Source organism: Xiphophorus maculatus, chromosome 22, assembly GCF_002775205.1.
Source record: "Xiphophorus maculatus strain JP 163 A chromosome 22, X_maculatus-5.0-male, whole genome shotgun sequence".
In the NCBI taxonomy this organism is placed as follows: domain Eukaryota; kingdom Metazoa; phylum Chordata; class Actinopteri; order Cyprinodontiformes; family Poeciliidae; genus Xiphophorus; species Xiphophorus maculatus.
Window position 1 is genome coordinate 15917491 of NC_036464.1, and position 22272 is coordinate 15939762.

Sequence of the window (22272 nt, forward strand, 5' to 3'; positions counted from 1 at the left end):
ACCAAGGGTTCACACAGAACGCATCTTAACTTTATATCTGTTGTCCCTTCACAATATTTACTTGACAGAGTAAAATGTGTGCTATGCTTCCCTCCCACCCCCACTGGCTTTTGTTGCATCATAATTAATTGTAGGTTGAGCAAATATGCACTGTCAAGATTTTACATGGTGAAATGTGACATTACAGATAGATAAAAGCATCCTAAAAAGTGATGAGAGCTTCAATTATCACACACACTTTCTCAGTTTGACTTTGTTTGATTTGTTTAATTCAAAACACACTAACAGAAAAAAAAAAAAAAAAAAAAAAAATATATATATATATATATATATTATAATTTGTTTAACTCTGTGAGGCTTCTCAAATATAATATGAAATGATACCAAGAGACTGCTCTCTCAAATAAACACGTTGCAAACTCTATAAATCAATAGAGCAAAACAGACAGCATTAGTGAGTATAGCTTTAAGCTAAGTGGAATGCTAAATGCAAAGCCTGCCATTGATACCACAATGAAAAATGCATGATATCAGAGGGCGCAGCCTTTTATCTACAAGGCGAGATCAATAGTGGGAAGGGGTTATGAAATCAAAGTTGTTTTGCTGGTGCAGTAGTTAACTGACACTCTTAAAAACATCTGAACACAATTTGAGGGAACAAAGCAGTCAGAGAGACATTTGGAGGAGATCCAGGTGAAGTTCGCCTCATTGATAAACTTTCTTTTTACTTTTATTAAGGCAATATGAAACAGCAAGTGTACAGGCCAACAAAAGTCAGATTTGTTTACCACTGACAAGCTAAGCAGGATCAGTTAAACACTTCTTCGTGCCTTGACTTGAACCAAAGGAAAGTAAAAATAAAATTTTTAACAGCTAAAAAACAAAGACACTATTTGTTTTTTTCAGAGAAAGGCAGCGTGCTCTACTTACGTTAAGATCCTTTAATCATCTATTAAACGCAGCTTTGGATGAGACAAAGAAAAAATCAAACATAGCGAATGTAAGAACTAAAATGCTTAAAAATAGTATTATTAAAACAATACAAACATCTCTCTGTAGATGGAAAATTGCAAATTTGTCTACGAACAGTTGAGCTGACAGAAGGTTTTAAGTACAAATTAAAGATGCATTATTAGACAACATATTTTATTCCAATTTTAGCACTGTTCAGACTGTTACTTACTTAAATGATATAGCTAAAGTTGTTAGGGAAACCTTGTAATGTTGTCACAGTGAATTAAATTTTATCAATGTTTCAAAAATACATTATACATAGAGCACACACTTTGCCTCCATGTTTGTGTTTTTGAATGTTTGTCTTATTCAGGTATTTGAATGTTTGTATGGGTTTTCTATAGGTGCTGCTGTAACTGATGATCTAACCATTCACATGAATAATAAACATGTTTAAAATAACGTGTGCGTTTTTACATAATGTCAGCCGAGAGGAACTTCGGCCAGCCAAGGCTTTTAAGACAAAAAAACAGAAGTTTCAGAAGACTTGCCCAGCAATAAATGATGTGGTAGTTCCTTTATGTGTTGTGAGTAAAAATAGATTAAAACAGTCAGAATACAAGAATACACTTCAACAAGTAACAACAGATATACATTTTTCAACTTATAGCAGAAAAGAAAAACATTTGTGGTGCAATTTTGTGGGCTCAATTTTTGGAAATTATTAAAAAAAACAATGACAGAGGCCTTCTTTGTGCATGCCCACCATCGTTTATGAACTAAGAAGCACAAAAACAATAGAGCCAGTATTATAGGGTTTTTTGACATCTCTCTTGCTTTGTTCTGATTGTTTTCATTAGACGTCAAACAAAAAAGTTAAAGAAAAAGAGGAATCGGTAATCACTGTTGAAAATGTATAGAGATAAAATTGTTAAAGGGGAAACTTTGACCTATTGCTGCTGTGCCCATGATTAAGATTTTCATCAGACTTTTGTTGTCATTATTGTTGATGCTAACTATAACAATTGCTACAACATAGGAATGGGTCTATATTGCATAAAGTGTGTCTCTTATTTGGGTCAACATAGAAGACATTAGGTTTCCTTGTGCATTGAATGTTAATTTCCTGCTGCTTTCACAGTAAGGTAGAAAAATGTAATCTTCATCAGATGGCACTGAAATCTTCTGGTACTCTTACCAAACAGGGTTGCAAATAGTTTGTCAGGCTCTCAAAAAACAGGCCAGTTTGTACATCAAAGCAATATTAATGTAAGCAGTCCAAATTTTCATAGTTTGAGAGGGGGCTAAGCATACCTAAGTACCTGGAACACACACAGCTCAATTATTCATTGAAAAATAGCAAGCTCTAACTGATGTGAAGTAATAATTGATTGTAACATGAAAATAAAAAACTACCTAATTATTGAATAACTCAAGCTGTCCCACTGCTATGACCTCTGGCCTATATGTGGAACAAAGGCTTTCAGCAGAAGATTGGCCTGTCTAGTTTGAGAATGTGGCAGATGATGGACAGAGACGAGAGACAACAAAAAGAAGGGGTCAAAGAGGAGAAATGGAGACACAAAAGAGTGAGAAAGAGAAGAGAAACACAAAGTGCGAGGGAAAGGAAAGAAAGACAATGAAAGTGAGTGAAAATGACTGACACTCAGGTACGGAGTGAAGTCTGTAGCCACAAAGAAATCTGGGGAGAAAACCAACAGATAGTAATCTGAGTTTTCACTCTGAGCCACAGCTAACAGCTAGCAGCTACCCTGTCACCGCTGCCTAAACAAGCCCAGTGTTTTCATCTTCATAAACACAACGTGGCACTCTGTCTTTTCTTCTGATGGAGATAAGATGTATAAATTATGAGCAGCTGACAAAGTCTACTCCAGCGCCCCCGGCGTCTCATCAATCACTAGCCTGCGTGTCAGCAGGTAACTGACGTGGCCCCCGGAGGCACAGCCCCCTCTTTAGGTGTGTGAGTGTTTTTGTGTGCAAAAATGAGTGTTTGCTTCTGTGCAATTGAGCTTTTGCACTTGCCTGACTAACGTACCTGTGTATGCGCCATGCGAGCGGTTGTGTAAACAGCTGATGCAGTATTAATTCTATGCTGTAAGAAACAAAGAAATGAAACGAAACACACGCAACCTGCACACATTGGCCTGACAAAACAGCTCCTGTGTAAATGTGAGCTTAAGGTTCTATTGTTGTACCACGGGGAAATCTGAGGTATCACTGCACAAGTAAAATTCAATTTACTATTGAATATTATCAGAAAGTTTACATTTAGCCCATTAATTTTGTTCAAAAAGAAAAACATGCATTAGTCATTACACAGAGTGGCATATTTGTTACTTGAATATGATATAGGACCAATAAAAGAAAAGGGATTTTTTTAACACGAATGTTGTATTTCAACCATGTTAGAGTCTGCCCAGACATGAGGAATAATCCCCTTCTCAAGTAGGGTAATAACAAAAGAACCTTGTTACAAGGCTGGATGTTAACAAATTGCTGTATCCGAGCACAATGTTGTAAAGTTCAGTGGAAGGAAAAAAGTCTGGTAGAATAAGGTGCAAAAGGAACAGGGAAAACTGCAGTCAATTAAAAAGTCAAGTAAAAATTCACAAGACCAGAATGGAGGCTAGAATGAAATCAAGGCCAGTCCAGTTATGCAGTGCCATTCATACACAGGACAATCCAAAATGCTTTACAGAAAGAAAACAGAGCATCAAGACAAACACATTATGTAAAAGAACAAGATTTTAAAAGACAGATTTTAAAGGTTTAAACAAATGTTTTAAACAGGTCATTAGTCAGATTCTACAAGAGGCAACACATACACACGCATGTACCCAGGACATGAGCTACAACCATTACATTTCTTACGTTTGCTAAACTGTTATTGCTGTGCTTGATTTGCCAACAAACTCCCCTCATATAAACACAATACAGAATCTACGAGATAAAATCAATAGGAAGATGACAGATGCCAGAGTCAACAATGCAGGCAAGAACAAGGTGACTTGGTCTCGTAGGACATGGAAACAATTTCAGTAGGAGTTTTTGAAATATAATGTGTGAACCAAATCTGCATTATGATTTTTATTTGGTTTTGTTTTGAATTAAAAAATAACAAATTTACTTTTTGATGTCATTCCAAGAGATGGAGCTATACAGATAAATCTAATAAATCAGGATAGTATGGAAAAGTTCATTCATTAAGTAACTAAATTCACAATGGAAACCAATAAAACAACATTTTATTACAGAAATAAGGTCCTAATGAAATCGTTTCAGTATTGAAATCCATATTGTAATTTAATGAATATGACTGTATAACAAAGGAAAACCTTAGTGCAAGACAGAAGTTGAATGATCTAGAATTACAATAACCATGAAAAATGAAAATGGTAATACCAGGAGCCAGCCTGGGTGGAGTACCAAAGGCCTTGAATGTCTAGTGGCAGACCACCCAGAAAGTGTGCAGGTATCAACGGTTTTCCATGAAGCCTAGCTACACTTGCATACTTGACATGTTGTGGACCTATGGTTTTGAGTGTTGCCATGACACAATTAAATAGAAATTATTCTTTTCCAGGGCACTGAAATCCAGTTTAATTCATGGATATTATACAGCAAATGACAACAGATGTGTGTTTAACCTAACATAGCTAAAGTAAGCAACATAATTATATCTCGTGTCAGCAAATCAACATAATTACACGCTTCAAGCTGTCAGTGCTTGATTTCATATCGTTCTCATTTTCAGGCAAATCAGAGTCTTATTTTTGAGGTTTTCAGTTAGATCCTAACTTAATTCCTATAATTATAGATTGCACTGTCCAAACAAAGCACATTACTCTGGGATTACTCACTGCGAGATATTTTTTTTTATTTATTTCTTAATGAATAGTAAGATATTCCACTAAACTACGTTACACAGTAGTTTGTCCAATTCTGAAAAAAAAAAAAAATCTTGTTCTTGTTGCACTCAATGCTCAATTCCCATTCAAGAATTCATTTTTTTGTGTAAAAAAAAGAATACATTCGTTGAAACATTCATTGCTTTTCAACTGTTTCAGTATATAATCCACATCAGTGCAAAATTACACATTTGTGAAAAGACGGCCCAGAGCAGGTAGCATTTGCACGCTCTCACAATATTGATCTGCTGTCTTGAAGAGAAGTTCAAGAAGGAGAGAGCAAAGCAAAAAATTCTGACTCCCCACGGGGACAGGAGAAACAGCACATCTCACCACCAAAGAGCGGGGAGGGTTGTCATGTTTCGTGTGATGGGCTGAAAGACTAGATGTGGCCTGGAGCAGCAGCATATTCCATCCCCCTATAAACAAACTTCCAAAAGCAAACGGTTCCACCCCACAGAGAGGAAGCTGGGACAGTCAGACAAGAGGAGAGGGCAGACAGGTGTCAAAGAAGACTGACATCTATGACAGAGGGCACTATGAGGCAAGCTGTAAAGATGAGCCAAGACATCATGAACAGAGCACCAACATCGCACACCTCTTTTTATTTCATTTTTTTTTAACGGGAGCTTCAATATTCCGATCCGACTGACATCTCATGAATTATGCACCATACACTATTAGAATAAGTTAGCCATCTCTGTTTCAATGACGCTATTGTTTTGAGAGAAGAAAAAGTCCTGAGACATATTATCTTTGAAAGCCCTTCTATAGAAAAAGGAAGACGATGTCTGGAATTCGGCTGACAAAAGCACTCAGTTGTCCTGAAATCTGAGGAGTCTGACAGGATGTGAGTCCATCTGATCCACAACTGTTTCAATATTCCTATACTGGGAGGGGGAAATACAGGACAGACATGCAGTTCCTTGCCCCTCTTTTTAGCACAGGTGTGATGAAAGCCAGAGCCGCTGCAGGTAAGCTACCTTCTCGCGTTACCCTTGAAGAGGTTTGACAACAGACGTTCACTGTAAGTGAGCAGAAATTTAGGAAAATTATGCTAGATTCAATGCGTCTATCCTTCATCTGAATAAAAGAAACATAGAATGCAAGTCCAATGGAAGTTATCAACAATGTTGATAAGTTAAGTGCTGCAAGTCAGTGACTCAATGCAATCTGCTAGGTTTCCGTAGCTAGAAAGCTAGAAACTGAACTTAATGTACTGTTTAATAACTAGGATTATCAAACAGAAATTATAAACTTAGACTTACTCAAGGGCTTTATCATAGAACACTAACAAATTCTGTTGATAGAGAATACAACGGAATAAAATAAAGGAATATCCGTCATCCTACTAACCATTGGTATGCTGTAACCTAATTCCAGTCCTTTGCAGCTTGCTCCACCACCCCAACAAATAAAAGAAAAATGCTGTTTAAGTGTCACTTGACCCATCTGACCTCATGCTGACCTCTGGGGAGCCCATGCTCTTTCACATATTTCCACTGCTGAATAAGCAAGTTTCTCTCTGTCCTCTTCTGTTTTAAGCTAATTACCTCTGTCCATTTCTTCCACTAGACTTGTTGATTAATATAAAAATGATTTATCATCTTTTATAATTTTTTTAGTTCCTATTCAAAACCAGAAGGTAAAACAAACAAACAAACAAGGAAATCCTCCTTGCAGAACACAATGATGAGTTGTTATTTGAACAGTAATTGCAGGTAAATGACAGGGTGTAATTACTACTACTTCACTGGGACAGCATATAATAATAATAATAATAATAATAATAATAATAATAATAATAATAATAATAATAATAATAATAATAATTATAATTATTATTATTATTTATTTTAATTATAATGCCCTTTATATCTTGAGATCTCAAAGGGCAAATTCACTGGTGATGGCAAGCTACTGGATTACTTAAAGTCCAGACTTAACCTGACAGAAATGTTTTGGAATCACAACAGCTAAGATAAAACAACACAAAAATGAGTGAAAAAAACTTTCTCAGCATCTATGCAGAAGACTAGCAGCTATCACAAACACTTGATTGACAACTAAATATATGTTATGTTCTGGGGCCAGTTACACGCCCCATAATTGAAATACTTTGAAAACAAAGTTTTGTATTTACTCAGCTTATGGCTGAATGATATTACAATTTGTTACCATTTCTTAGTACGTTGATGTGACAAAAACAAACAAAAAAACAATAAAAAAAATGGAGAAATCTGTAATGATGGTAAAACACTTAAAAAGCAACATACTTACTTTTTAAGTACATTTAGTTATCCCTAAAGTCTGAAGCATTTACTGTAATCCTGTACAGTACATGACACTTTTTTTTTGCAGGTGAAAAGGTCACAAAAAGGACTGCTTTCCTTCAACCTACAGTATTTGTCCCGTCTTAGCCTCCAACCTAAACATGCTCAAGCTCCCATCACTGGCCTCTTCTCTTCCATCTCAGCTGTCTACCCACACACATGCATAAGCTACAAAGTTGGAGGTGTCAAGACTACCTGTCTTAACAGCGCACCCCTTGCATGACCTGCAGATAGCCCTCAGGGACATTAATTATAGAGTAGTCTGACTTGTTGAGAGGAGAGAGGCAGACAAGGAGAGAGACACACAGAGTGAGAGATAGAGAGGGAGTAGAAAAAGATAAATGTAGAGCTGTTGTTACAGAGGCTGTCACCTCCTAATCATGTCATCCTGCAGCACAGAAGCCAACCTGAGGGTTTTCTCTATCAAGTTTTCCATTCAGATTCAGAGCAAGCAGGTGGTGGATGCACTGTGAGATGTAGAAGGGCACTGTCCACTGATGTCTTGTTTCATCACAAGTTATTTTTGACTGAAAAAAGTCAATTTACTGTGGAGTTCAGATTCGGTTTGTTTGTGTCGGGAAAAACACCTAAAAACCGATTATGCTAAGCTGGAGCTCCTCAAGATTGTGTTCAGAGCCCACCTTTATTTACTCTAACACACAACTATGTATCCAAATATGAGGGGAAAGAAATCACTAAGTTTGCGGATAACACCACAATGGTGGATTAGTGAAAACTATAAATCAGGAAAGAAGTTGAACATCTTGAGGTTTGGTGCGAAGAAAACAATCTGGTGCTAAACAGTGAAAACAAAGGAAGCGGTAATCAACTAGAGGACACATGAGTGAGCATGCTCCTCTCAGCAGCAGTAACTATCCAGTAGAGAAAGTGGAAGACAGCATGTTCCAACATGCGATGTCACAGGACTTAACTTTAAGCAAGTTTAAGGCTTTTAAGTTAAACAAGTTAGTCTTACTTAAAATATGAAGTACCTAGCTAGTGAGACAAAGGTTTTACCTGGTGTAAACAATTAAAGTACTAGAAATATAAGATCTGGACTTCCTTTATGGTCAGACCACTCCAGCTAAATAGAGGACAGGGAAAGGCCTGAGTTTCTTCTGAGGTTTCAACATTATGTGAGGGCATTTTGTTTCATTGTTTTGTTTGAACAATCATGATGACCACTCAAAGCACTTTTTACACTAATGTCAACATTTGGATAAAGTGCTTATAATCCTGTCTTATTAAGCTGGGTTGTACAATACCAAACTATTGGTTTTAGCTACTTAAAAAAATATATTCAATTACCTCAATGTTATTAATTCCAGACACTGTTTTATTTATTAGAATGTATTAAAACATAAAGTCAATCCAGTTGTACTTTATACAGATACATATTAAAAATAGATTGAGTAAAAGTACAATATTTCTTGCCACTTATTTCACAAAGTGAAATTCATGTATTATATAGAATCATCACACATAGTGTGGTATATTCCAAGTCTTTGTTTCTAGTCATTTTGATGATTGTGGGTCACAGATTGTGAAAAACCAAAATTCAGTGTTTCAAAAATTAGAATACTGTGGAAAAGGTCATTATTGGAAACTCATGTTGTCACAGCCTAATCAGCTAATTAACTCAAAACACCTGGATATATTTCCTGAGCCTTTAAATGGTCTCTTACATCTGATGACACTAGTGAAAGCACATTGAGTGGTCAAAATGACTGGAAAAGTGCCATACATGTTTATTCCATTCCAGAAAATTGTGTGGAAGGAAGACCTGTGGCAGGAAAAGATTAACAACAGATCATAGCAACAGAAGGAGCCTTTTGTCAAGTTAAATCCATTCCACATATTGGTAGAATTTCACAAGTTATGAACTGAGGATAGGGACTTACCACATAAGCACATAATAAACATTGGCTACAACTGTCACATTCAACAGGTCAAGCCCCTCTGGAACCAGAGAGAACATTTTAGGTGTCTTACTTGGACAGAAGGAGAAAATAAATTGGACTGCTGCTCAATGGCCCAGAGTCCTGTTTTCAGGCAAAAGTAAATTCTGCATTTCATTTGGAAATTTAGGTATCACTGACTGGAGGAAGAGTGGAGAGCAGGGATGGAGAGCTTGAGACCGGACTTGCATCTTTGAATGTTGTGCCTCGTACTTGGGCTTGGTCAAAATGCCCTCACACAAAAATCTATTTAATCTTCACCCGCAGATCTTCAACAAACAAAATGTGAATTAAAAGCAACATTAGTGATCAAAGAACTGCTGTCTCCCACCATCTCGGAAAGAAGTACAATATTATTAGTAATGAGCGCAAAATCTTGTAGCTTGTGAATGTTTACAATACCAGTCTGAATTAAGAAATTTGATTTAAAAGAGAACTTTAAGCTTCTGCTTATGCAAAAGCTTGTAAATACCTGCTATCTGACCACAGAAAATATTTACAGTTTTAAAAATTCATGAGAAATTTGAAAGAAAAAACACTGGGCAACCCGTGAATTTTCTCCACCTCCAGGATTAACTACATGCAAAGGGACAATGTCTATTTAATAAACTAACATAAACCTTCACATTTATCACATTGTCATTGTAACATTTCAAGCAAACGTGACAATATATTGTAATTAGTGCTCAAATATAACTACTTTAACCCCTAAATCAGCAACTACAATCTTTAGTTCTAGTTGATTCCAAAAACATTTAAAATTTTCTGCTCAGGAATCTTTTACTTGTAACAAAACCAGTGCAACCATTTCTGAAATCCATGATAATATGACATTTCAGCATGTACTTTAAAGACTTTGTGTGGACAGCAGCATCTGGACAGGCACTCAACAGCCACCATATGATCAGAGCGATCTGTCCCCACAAATCGAAACTCCTCTTGCTGTCCCTGCGTTAGATAAGACAACTTGCGGCCATTTGAGTCTCTATTGCTTCGACAGCTCCTGTTTCTAATGGACCGAGCGCGATTTCACAAAACGCAAAATAGGAGGAGGTCAACATGTTTGAAGGTTACCCCTGTCGGAGGGAATCAAAATAAATAACACTCAGGTGTGCTACTCTCTGTCAGCTGAGTGTCTTAATGATGCCGAGTTAACACATACTAAATAACAGCGTCTCCCTATGCACTGACAGCCTCAGAAATAATTGACCAGCATGCTCCAAACTGAGACGCAGTAGGCAGAGAATTCAATCCTGCAGCTGACAGAACCCATTGAGCATGTCACCAGATTTTGCATTATACACAAAGCAATGTCAGGTCAGGGATGCGGCCTCCTGCTAGTTATTTGCGATTGCATCTCTAAGGGTAAATTACCTGGCTCTCCATAATATGGTCTAGTTAACTAATTTCCTGACAGCAGCAGTCTCATGAAAAGGTCTTAGATTTACTGCTTGTCAAAAATATGAAGAACTGTTTCTTTTTTTTTCACCGGCTTCTCTCCAAACGTTTGGCACCTTCTCAACGAAGAGCTCATATTCAATTTCCTCACACCAGACAAAGACATACATCTGAAAATGAACAAAAAGAAACATAACCTTATTATGTTTGAAGGCTACCAGCAGTATGTCATTTCATCCAGCTTGCACGGAACAAGAAAAAGAAATTTGCTGGAGGGTTTGTGCAGCAATGTAAGATAGTTTTGTACCTCCTTGTTAGTAAGCAGGGAAATCTATTATCCTGCTGACCTGTGCACCTCAACAAGTACACATATACAGAGCGTAGTGGCCTGTCATTTTGTTGCTACACATGTGTAAATCATTCTCATTCTGTCAGAAGACCAGCTCTGACAACAAAAAGCTCCCCTCGCCAACGGGGTCAGTGGGAAACCAAATCCCACACAGACAAAGAACAGTTTTACCTGCGAGAGCGCCGCCTGCCATGATGGAGACAAACATGACAATAGCGCTGTGATGGCATGAAAACTGCCTTTAAGCTACGCTGCGTGGGGCAAACAATTCGCACTCACACAGACTACCCCCTAACAGCTACCACCCACTGTGGAACCCAACGTCTGTTTTAAAGTTCATAATGCTCTGCCGCTGCCTGCCCACCCTTGTTCTTTCTCTATTTTTTTTTTTTTTTGTAACATGTAGCTATTCATCTGGACGATGCAGCCTATCATCGTCTCGGCAATGACAGTAGGTGGAAACGCTAGCTTTCATTACACAAAGTATAAATAGTGTAATCTATCAGCCCTGCCAATCAGAATGATTGATTATGGGCTGTCAGCGAGGAGAGTGACACATTAGAAAAAGTTTGGTTAACAATGCTTGTAGCTAGTGGAGGGCTGCTGCCACCCAGCCCAGTGATTAATGTGTTGTCAGTCTGTAATCTCACACCCACGCTTAATGAGGCAAGGATTTATCATCTTGCCAGAGTGGCAGATGTCAGGAGGAAAGGAATCCAAGTGACTGGAAACAATATACTTTTTTCTAGCTTGTGTTTGACATGTCTGACAGTTCTAAAAAACCCACAAAGGCAGCCTATGTAAGCACAAACTTCAGCAGTAGGGACTTTTTGCTCTCGTTCTGTCCTTTACTGCATGAAAGTCGCTGCTGCTGAAAGAAGACACCGTCAGCCCTCAACGCTAGCATAATGGATTAAAACTTCAGAGAAGCAAACACACCAAGGGACCTAAAAGTCCATTGCATCATGTTTCAGCAACTCAAGAAAACAAAAAAAAAATTGTGCAGCTTCAATAAATGAATGGAAATATCGGTTCAGTTCCTGTGTGGATTATATCCCGCTTCATCTTTCATAAAATCAAGCGCTTGACTTCATTAACTTTTTAAATAGCACAACATCTGCATGCCATAAACAGCAATGAGTTTACTTAAATTATCTGATAAAAATCTGAATGCAATTTAGAGCAACGCCGCCTTCAAAGTCAGATCCAAAGTACTGAAACAGTGATTAATGTTTACAGTCAACATCAACTAAAAGAAACAGGCACAGAAATAACTTATCTTTTTGAGAGATTTAAAGTTATTACAGCTTTGTGGTAAAACCCAGTGGAGTCATTTTTTTTAGGCATGGAAAACACTAAGCCAGCTGTCTCTCATTAGGACACAGCATCTTTCTGTCACCAAGAAAGCAAATGGGGAGGATTAGCTCTGATTAGACTAATAGACTGATGTTCTGGGACACCATACTACTATGCGATTGCTGAAATTATAATCTGAGAAGGCACGTTGCATATTACTTATTTGTAAATATATATTATATATTTGTCAAGTGATGTAACATTGGATACATAACGCTTATGTACAGTTATGGTCTGGTAACAAGAAACATAATATACCAAGGTTTTAAAAAGGTCCATTTATAAGCAACCATTTTCATTTACTAACTTTTATTTCTCGTGCAAAACTGATAGAAAAAAATCAATAAGAGTTTTGGGGTCAAAACAGTGTTTTTGAAATTGTGGGGAAATATGATATTCTACACAAAATCTGCAACTGGTAGTTTTAATACCAATTATTGTAACTTTAAGCTTAAATTCAGTGAAATAACTTCACTATCTTACTATTTCATTAGGAACACTTCAGTTGTTTTTAACACAAATGGCCTATCAAATGGCGGTAGTTTAATGCATTTGTAAATGGGAAGTTTGCAATTGGTTCACAACCATTTTCTTTCAGCTAGTTCTTTCCTGTTTTGTGGCCAGCCAGGGAGCTAAAGCCCTTACACCATTCTTTTCTTTTTTTTTTTTTTTTAAAGATAAGAACAGTTTTTATTTGAAGTGAAATGGGAATATTTTTGTTTTGGCCTCAGAGACCTTGGTGTATATTGCTTTCTTTCTGTTTGCCAAGTCTTGTCTGAAACCTTGAACTTAAGAAAATTAAATCACTTTTACTCTGTATCGGGTTGTGTTTTAAGTTTTAAGTTGTCCGTTGCTAAATTTGATTTATACAATTTGTGTTGCAATCTAGACTTCCATTCGACAGGCTTTCTAAAGTCTTTTACAAAATGTTGAGCTATTGGGATTTTTACACACAATCATCTCTCTAGCTTATAGAGAATGGTAAGAAAAGGAAGAAAAAAAAAATCAGTTAGCAGAAGTTGTACGGCTGAAAATGCATTGATGATGTCAGAAGCCAGAGAAAAATAGGCAGACTGGATGAAGACAGTAGGAAAGCAACACTAGGTTAAATAACCACTCATTAACGAGCAAAATATGAAGAGATGTCAGGATAGCAATATCCTGACAAATATGCTGAAACTAATATCCTTGAACTAAATAGGTTGTTATAATAAATGGTAAATGGAATGACCACTCCAAGTACTTTAGAGCCACATTCACCCGTTCACTCGCAAATGCCATCACAAATGCTTGTGATGGTGTTACTATGGTGTAGGAAATATTTGTTATGTGCCACAGCAAGTACAAATCACTTGAGCAAAAATGAAGAAATAAAAGTAATTACTATTTTTGCAAATTCTGAGAAGATAGGGATGTTTTTATTTTTTTTTTTGCGCCAAATGTACTAGTTGAAGTCTTTAAGAAACCTCATCATGCAGTTTCTGAGGTTTAAAATGATATAAATGTATGCTTGAATTATCAGAAGAGGCTTGTTTAATCTACGCTACCAAAGAAAATGTCAAAGTTCTGGAGGCAAAAGGGGGTCCAACCAAGCACCAGTGAAGTGTTCCCCAATAAGAGGGGCAATGAGTGTATGCTTTTGTTAGCTAATTAGAACTTTGTCAATTGAGACTTGTTCTTTCACACTAAATGATGAATTAATTTTAATTTCCTAAATATTTCAATTTAAGCTAGCTTTGTAAGCAGAATTTCTCACATGGTCTCCCAAGGAAGTTCTGGAGAGAAGTTTCTTTTAAAAAGGCTAATTTCCCATTTTCATTTTGTAGGTTTGTAGATTTTAATCATTATTATAAATATTTAGGACATAAGATTTAGATTGTTAAATGTAAAACCTTTTAAGTCCTCTGAAAAGCCCTCTAACAGTAAATATCAATATTAGATTGTTCTTATACAGGTAGCACTAATTGTTCCATTTTAAAAAATACGTTTAGATGGTTCAGGTTATGACAAAAACGTAAATACTCAAAACCAGGGGAACAATCAAGTCCAGCAGATCATGAATCACATGATTTGTGAAGCTTTATTTTGTCTGTTTAAAGAGAACTTATAAAATTCATAAATTACTGCAGATCAAGGGTTTTCCAGGAGAGATTGCTTTAAAGACTTTGCCAATTGCAGGTATTATCAGAATCATAACACTTAACGGTGACTTGCATCATATAGAATTACAATAGTTGAGTGACTGATGACATGATTTGTCATGGTTTATAGAAGTATCATGCCAAAATGGGCAAGGGAGGTGCTTCCATTGCAGCACTGGCCTGCATTTTGATAGGCCTTAAACTGCACAGCTAAACACAATAGACAAGCAAACAACAACTACACCACCGCAGAGGCGGTCCTTCTTTGTGCCAGATGCCAGAAGGAGGGAAGTAAAATCTATATATGCAAGCGGGGCAACTGCAGTATCTCATAAAAGCATTCACATGTTTGCTTTTAATGTACTGTGTAGCCAAAAAATGAATAGCGCATAGTATTTTTGCTCAAAAGTGTAACACAACACTCAGGTCATGCACTCCAAGCGTCAAAGCTCTGAAGGAGGCGATAAATCAATATTGGCACTGTTACTTACAATTAATTGTGCTTTAAAGTTTTACAGAGTGTCTATGGTGTGTACAGCGAGGATGATTTATGTGGACAGTGTGAGTCACTCCCTTTAATTGCTGTTGTTTTCCCAGCTTATAACCTTTGCATGAACTCTGAGAAGGAACTACTCTGAACAGAGCACAAAGTGCTTATCCAAACTCCAGACAAAGACGTTTAAGAGCATGAAATTAGTTAAATGGAAATATTCACAAGGAGGCATATCGAGCTCACTCAGATACTGAGAGACAAATACACAGAGCTAAGTGAATGTACTTGTGTCTCCTTGGAAATGTCTCACACAAACACTCCTGGATAAAATAAACATGTCCAAACAATTATGACCAGCTGTTTTGACATTTTGGGAGATGTTGTCACTAAAACAGAGACAGCAAAAGCATTTCAAGTGTTGCAATTAACAAACAGGAGATTTTGTGTGATATGGAACCAGATCAAGTACTCCCAAGTTCATGTATTTGTCCACACACAGAAATGAGACACTGAAGAGTGGATATTTTTATTCAGAACCTGTGTTAATCTGAATCTCTATGGATACAGTGCAGAAAAATTTGAAATCCTTGACCCTATCCACATTTTACCTCATTACTATTAAGCCCAAATTATTTTTACTCTGGCAGATTTAAGATTAAAACAATATTTTTAATTTTACTGACAAGTGATTTCTGACTGGAAGTAATAATAATGTTTTAAGATGTTCCAGCTGAATTCCCAACTTGAATGTTACGGATAATCTGTGGAAAAAAGCTAAAAAATTAGGGCTATGACAAGGAGGCTGTCCAACCTCAATGATTTGGAGCTCATCAACAAAAACAAATCATCACATAAGTCGGCCAATATAATGTCTACATAGAAGGCAATGGAGGCTTTTCTATTTGACACCATTTAACATGCTTGTATGCTATTTCTAGAAAAAATGAATGACAATGATATAGTTTTTTAGAACTGATGATTTTATGTCAATATTATTTGAGAGGTGTTTGTCTCATTTCATATCTGAAACAAACGCCTTGCTTGAATGAAAACAAATCTAAAATTATTTACACCCCTGGGAATTTAAAATTATCAACCCTTTAGCACCCTCCACCACAAAAATGTATTTTCTTGAAACTTTATATAATGCACAAAAACAGAGTAAAAATTAGCTTTAACTTGTACACTCTAGAAATCTAAACATTAAGGAGGAGTAACTTGGAAATTGGAATAGTTATGTAAGGTACTCAGAAAAGACTTGGAATAATAGTACTCTGATCAGATGAGAACAAAATCTGTTTTTGGCCTGTATGAAAATTATGTGTGGCAGGAAAATAACACTGCATGGAGATATCATCCCCATGGTGAAACATAGTGGTGTCAGTGTAATTCTGTTGGGATACTTTTCTTCAGGAGGACTAGAGAAGCTCACCAAAGTTTGTCATTTTATAGATAGAAGCTAAACAAAGCACAATCCTGGACAAAAACTGTTACCTGTTTCAAAAAACTTGAGTCTCTGGTGGTGGTTGACCTTCTAGCAGAACAGCAATTCTAAACATACAGCTAGCAACAATGAAATGGCTTGGATCAAATCATTGTTTTTGTAGAATGACTCAGACAAAGTTCAGGTTATAATGTGATGAAATCCAAAGGAGTTCGAGGAGTATGTATACCTTTGTAAGGCACTGTAATAGCTCTTACAAATCTAAAACCTAGCAGAGAGTGGGAGGGGTAATAAACTTTCTTCCCCAGCAATTTGTTTGGTTATTTTCCCTTCCCCTGGTGACAACCATATTCTTTGAGTTTCCTCTGAGGAAACATTTGTTCAGTAAAATGATTCAGTGAACCCACTGAAGGCACATTCACAAAGAGCTATATTGCATGCTGTTTGTTATGTTTGAGAGCTTCGGGGAACCCATAACTCTCAAGACCAGAGATGAACGTGGCAACATACTTCACTGGGTGCATTTCAGGAAGGAAAAATAACAGAGCAAAAGGCCTCCTCTTCTGTCAGGTTTGTTTTGAAATAAAAAGGAAAGAAAAGAAAAGTAAAAAAAAAACACAATTACAAATAACATAATGCACAGTCATGGCTCTGAAAGTAATCACAGTCAATTGTTGATTTGAATGGCTTTCCTACAGTGAAAAGTTTAAATGAACCACTGTGTGCTGTGCAGTAAAACAGGTTAGTGTCTGGAGAGGAAAAAACTGAACTGAAAAGATCCACTTGAAGACTTTCCTGGACCTGTCACTGTCAATTCCCTTGAAGTACCGTTTACCCTGTGTGCAGATACTCATGGGACCCAGGAGCTGGCCAAGGCTTCCTGCAATGCCGTCTGTTTTACATTACAGGCAGAAAAAGCGAGATCTTCATGCTTGAAAATCGAACCAAATACCTCATCCAAGCAAAATCTAAGTGACTTCTGGGAACATTTGTACCTGCTGACGTAGCCACCAAGCAATCCTTAATGTTCGGGAGAAGGACCCAGGAGTTACTTAATTCACTGTGAAACATTCTATTTAATAGAGTAAATGTTTTTTTCTGCTAGCTAAGTTTTCTATGTACTTCTCTTTTTGCAGTGCTTAGGATGTGAAAACAGAACGTGCTGTCACAGTGTTTTGATAGACATGGCCAGTTTAACTCAAAGATTTGACAGCATAATGTGGGCTCCATGGCAAAAAGGAAGGAGTGAGTGAGCCAAAAAGTACCACATGTATTTTCCAAAAGCAGACCAGCATGGCCTAAATAGCTCTACGTGGTTTAACGCCATCTCATTCCATGACCTCTAAGTCCTCAAAGAGAATTATCACATTATAACATTCCAACACGCCCAAATTCCCAAAATACAGCTCTAGGCTTTTCCCGTCTGACTCTGTTTAGTGTTGCGGTTTTTGGAAAAGACTTCAATCGTCATTGCTGTTATTCTGTTTACTTCAGGTATTTATATATTTTACTGCCTTTGTCTTGTCATTTTGTCTTTGATTTGGTCATACTGCTTAGCAATTTATGCTGAGAAATACAGCATAACAAATGGGAAATAGAACAAAGATCTATTTCCCATAGATCTTTGTTTTTTTAAAGCTGAAGCACAAAAGACATAATTTTGCAAAAATTTATTATTTTAATGCTGTTTAAAGCATAAAGGAACAGAACACCTTACAGAAAGTAAAACCATTTAGATTTTGTTAATAATGTGATGTCATTTTTCTGTGCTCTAGAAAATGTGATTCTAATTAGGGAATCTAATGTGAGATCTTACAATATTAAAAAAACTATGATTGGCATTGGACTGCAATTGCCATCAATATCCAGTTGAAAAACCATTGTAGACGCCATAACCACTTTAAAATTATTTTCAGCAGCATTTGGGGTATTCTGTAGAAAATGAAACTCTAATAAATAGGGTTTTTCTAACAAAGTACTTCCAGTTCTTAACCAGAGCTGGTGCAATAGTTGGTTCTCAACTGGCTCTTTGAAAAAGTTGGGTTGGTTTTCCAAAACCTGAGAGCCAGTTTTGAGCCACTACATTGCACCACTTTAAATGTAGTGTAATAAACTAAATGTTCCTCTCAGATTTTCAATCAATTGTAGCACACAGAGAGAGTTTAGCTACAAAAATCACACTATTTATCCCAGTATCTTTCCAAATGCATTCCAAAGCATCACAGTCTGTTTATATTAGTGTAGTTTTAACCCCTTAACTGCCACCCTCAAAGTGTTTACATGTTAGTCAAACCAGTGTCCTCATGACAATTAAGGAGTTTTAAACAACAAATGTAATTTGTGAACATTTTACAATCTCAACTGGATGATCTCTGATAAATACCAGAAACCCTAAATTACAGGATTTAAACAAAACATTTAAGGCAAGAATCATCCCTTAAATGTTGCCCCGCCTGGTGAAGTTAAAAGTTCAACAGTTTCTTACAAGGTCTAAGGAAGTTAAATATAAGAACAGTTTTCATGACCTTTTTAAAAACTCTCATTACTAAAATGTATGCATTACACATGGATTACAAAAAAATAGTTAGTTAGTTCCCTCGTAACCTCTAGATTGAATTTAAGATTTCCATTCTCACAGAGAAGATGAGAGACATTTAGCTTGTGTTAAGATATTGGTAATTTTCATAATAAATCGAATTTGCCTGCATGCTATTACAACGACAACCAAAATGAAATGAAATGTCTTTGTGAAATTATTTGGACTGATTTGATTATATAACTATTTAAATCAATTGGAGCTGTTCATCTTAAATGCTTTGAGATAACATATGAAGTGATTTATAAATAAACTGAATTACACAGATTTTATTAAAGGTTATTTAAAACACAGCTTGTAGTTTATTAAACCTTTTCTCCATTAGCAAAAAAAAAACCCAAACTGAGCTTCTTAATTTTCTCAAAAGCATTGTTTTGCCTTGAGAGATTTCATTACAGTCCTATGTGACTAAGATGGCTATCTTAGAGGTCACTTAATTTTTTGGTGCTAATTCTGCATTTCTCACAAACAAGCTTTTGACCTGGTTTCATTTTTCCTGGAAACTGGTTTTTGCTTGTCTGGTTTTGATTTAGCCGACATGGAAAACATTGTGAATGCATGAAAAGCTATGATGTTCCGATTGTGCTAAAGACCATAACTGTTTTATCAGAGCCATGTGGCATCGCTCACTGCCATGCCACAATGGTATGATTAAGAAAAAAATAAGAGAGAGAGTTTAAACTGCGGTCACATTTAACTTCGATATGACTCAAGAGAGGTCCTGGAAGTTAGCCACAATCTCTTTTCCAAAACATACATCAGCCAATGAGAATGATGTGATAGAAGGGGCCTTTTTTGTTAATTTCTGCTGTCAGGAGTTGGCATTTATCACTAACACTCCTAGAGTTGCTGCTGTATCTCTGTTTTAGATTTACTGTATTTGTGCTGTTGCAGCAAGACGAATTATGAAAAGGAGCCAAAAAAAAAAAAAATATGACAGAAAATCAAAAGAAAAACCCCCAAAACTTTTAGGCTTTGTCCATTGTGAAGTATTTTAATAAATAATCTTCATTATTCTTAATATTTTCTTTTTTGATACTTGGCCTAATTGAGACTTAAATTTGAATGCATGCAGCAAAGAGACAGCTAATTACCATTCTTTGTAATAAAGCTAATGACAGAGACTGTACTGTTAGCAACATCCTGCTGTAGCCAACATAAAAGGAAACATGAGTATCTAATTATGCCATCATCTTCTCTGTTCATGCTGTAAACGCTTCTCTAATTGGTGGCCTGCAACATCGGTTATCTTATGAAGAACTCTGATGATATAGACAGTTGAAGCCGGGAAGTTTGCAAGACTCGTAGACTCTGGTATAGTTGAAACATAAAGCTGAGGAAACGATACAGGGAAATCCCAGAATCCCAAACTGGAATAAATCCAAAACAGTTTCCACTTTGTGTAGCCCGACTTTTACGATACTAATGAGGAATTAGGAAAAGAAGATCAGGAATATGCTCCAGTGCACAAATTACAGCACAATGTTAAGTAGACCCTTTTTATATGAAAGCTGTAAACTTTTACTTTACATAAGGAATAAATAATCACACACAGCTGGTTCAAAGGCACCAAGACACAAAAACACATCATGTCAGCTAGAATCTGTGATTATCTCTCCTTTCATCTACAGCTGCGGCGACAAAGCCAAGCATTTCTTTTTTACTGACAAGCTATGTAAATACAATCTTAAAAGTGACTTTACCCTGCCAAACAGCATTGTAGAGGTCCTTTCTATTCTTTTCATATAAAGTGAGTGATCAGTGTTTTCACTCTGCTTTTCTCCATCTACCAAACACGGCAGTCTGAGGTTAAATTATTTCAATGTTTTGCTTTCCCGCTTGCCACTCGCATGGAGGATCAAAAACAAAGCATAGCATGGAGTGACACTCAAAGAGTACACTATCGTAGCTTATTATCTAAAACAATGAATATATTGTTTTCCTCATGTTTTTTTTAAAACCAACATCGACTCACATGCTTCTTATTTGTCACAAAAAGCTTTTGGCTGTACTCTAAATCTCTCTCTCTCTCTGTGTGTGTGAGAGAGAGCCTTAGAGACCCTAAAACTAAATTGTAAATATTTAATGACTTTACAATTACATTCAATCCAATCTGGGTAGGAGATGTGCCTTTAAATAGGTTGTTACAAAGGGTAGAGTAGAAATACAAATGAACATCTTGAAGTCTAATTAGTCTTTGGTTCTCAAAACAAGAGAGCAACCAACAAATGTATGGGGTTTGAGATAATTAAGCGATTGTGCAGAGAGTGTACATGAGCTGTCACTTCAATAGGCAGACACGTCACACTAGGCAACACAAGTGTGACTGGACAGCCGCCCGTCGCCTTTGATCTGGGTTCATGCATACGGAATCAGGTCAGGCTGTGGCCACATGTACTCTCATGCACATTTATAGAAGAGCACAAGCAAAACTCACATATTGTTACCTTCCGAAAACAAAGCTCTATGTCAGTTTTTTTTTTGTTGTTGTTGTTTTTTTGTTTTTTAAACCAAAAGTGCTTTTTTTTGGCCTAAATAATTTTTTGACAAATTAGTGGCAATTTTTTTTGTCAAAAAATGACTTAGGCCATTATTTTAAGAAGGTAACAAAATACAACGTTAACTTTAGATAGGAAATCTCATGTTCAAAGAGTCAAAACGGCAAAATCTCGGCAAATGGAAACTGATAATCAAGCCAAAACAGGAAGGAAGAAAGGATACCGCAATACAATAAAAAGGTGAGCACAATTAATTCAATGCCACTGCTAAAAAAAAATGAAAAGAAATGAGCACCAGAATAACTTACTGCTTCCAACTTTGGCTTCACCACTTTCATGAATGCCCCTCTCGCCTGTGCCTCCATCAGTTCTTTTTTTGTTACTTTCCTGGAGTCCAGAAACTTCAGCTGGGGTAATTTGTAAAGTACAAAGTACCTGTAAGACAATAAAAAAAATCTGCTTTATTAGACTATTTTCTCATAAGAAAGTGGTCATGTAGAGCATACAGCAGAAACATATGGAAAAGGGGATTTTGGTCAGGGCTCAACAATATTAGAAAATCTTGCAGTGGTGATAGTACATAAATATTCTGATGATGTAGCGATTTCAGTAGCGATGTATTTCTATTTTATTCTTTCTTATCTTTCTCATCTGTGCTTCCACCACTGTGACCCTTAGTATTGTAAGCAATGTATTTGTTTTTGGTATGAACTTCTGTTTCCATGGGACTTTGTCCAACTGGTTAAATCAGCACAAAAAGTGCAAGATGATAACATTTGGACTATATCAGTCAATAATTATTGCATTCTAAACAATCTTTTGA

At 36.5% G+C, this 22272-nt stretch overlaps 1 protein-coding gene across 2 annotated transcripts in view; it reads right to left on the bottom strand.

Moving 5' to 3' along the window:
* lrmda (leucine rich melanocyte differentiation associated) overlaps positions 1-22272 on the bottom strand; it is a 235907-nt gene that overhangs the window by 55177 nt on the left and 158458 nt on the right. For both annotated transcript variants that reach the window (XM_023326880.1, XM_023326881.1), the window contains one exon: positions 21758-21884. In XM_023326880.1, the coding sequence (XP_023182648.1) occupies positions 21758-21884 (127 nt within the window). The remainder of the gene's footprint in view (positions 1-21757; positions 21885-22272) is intronic.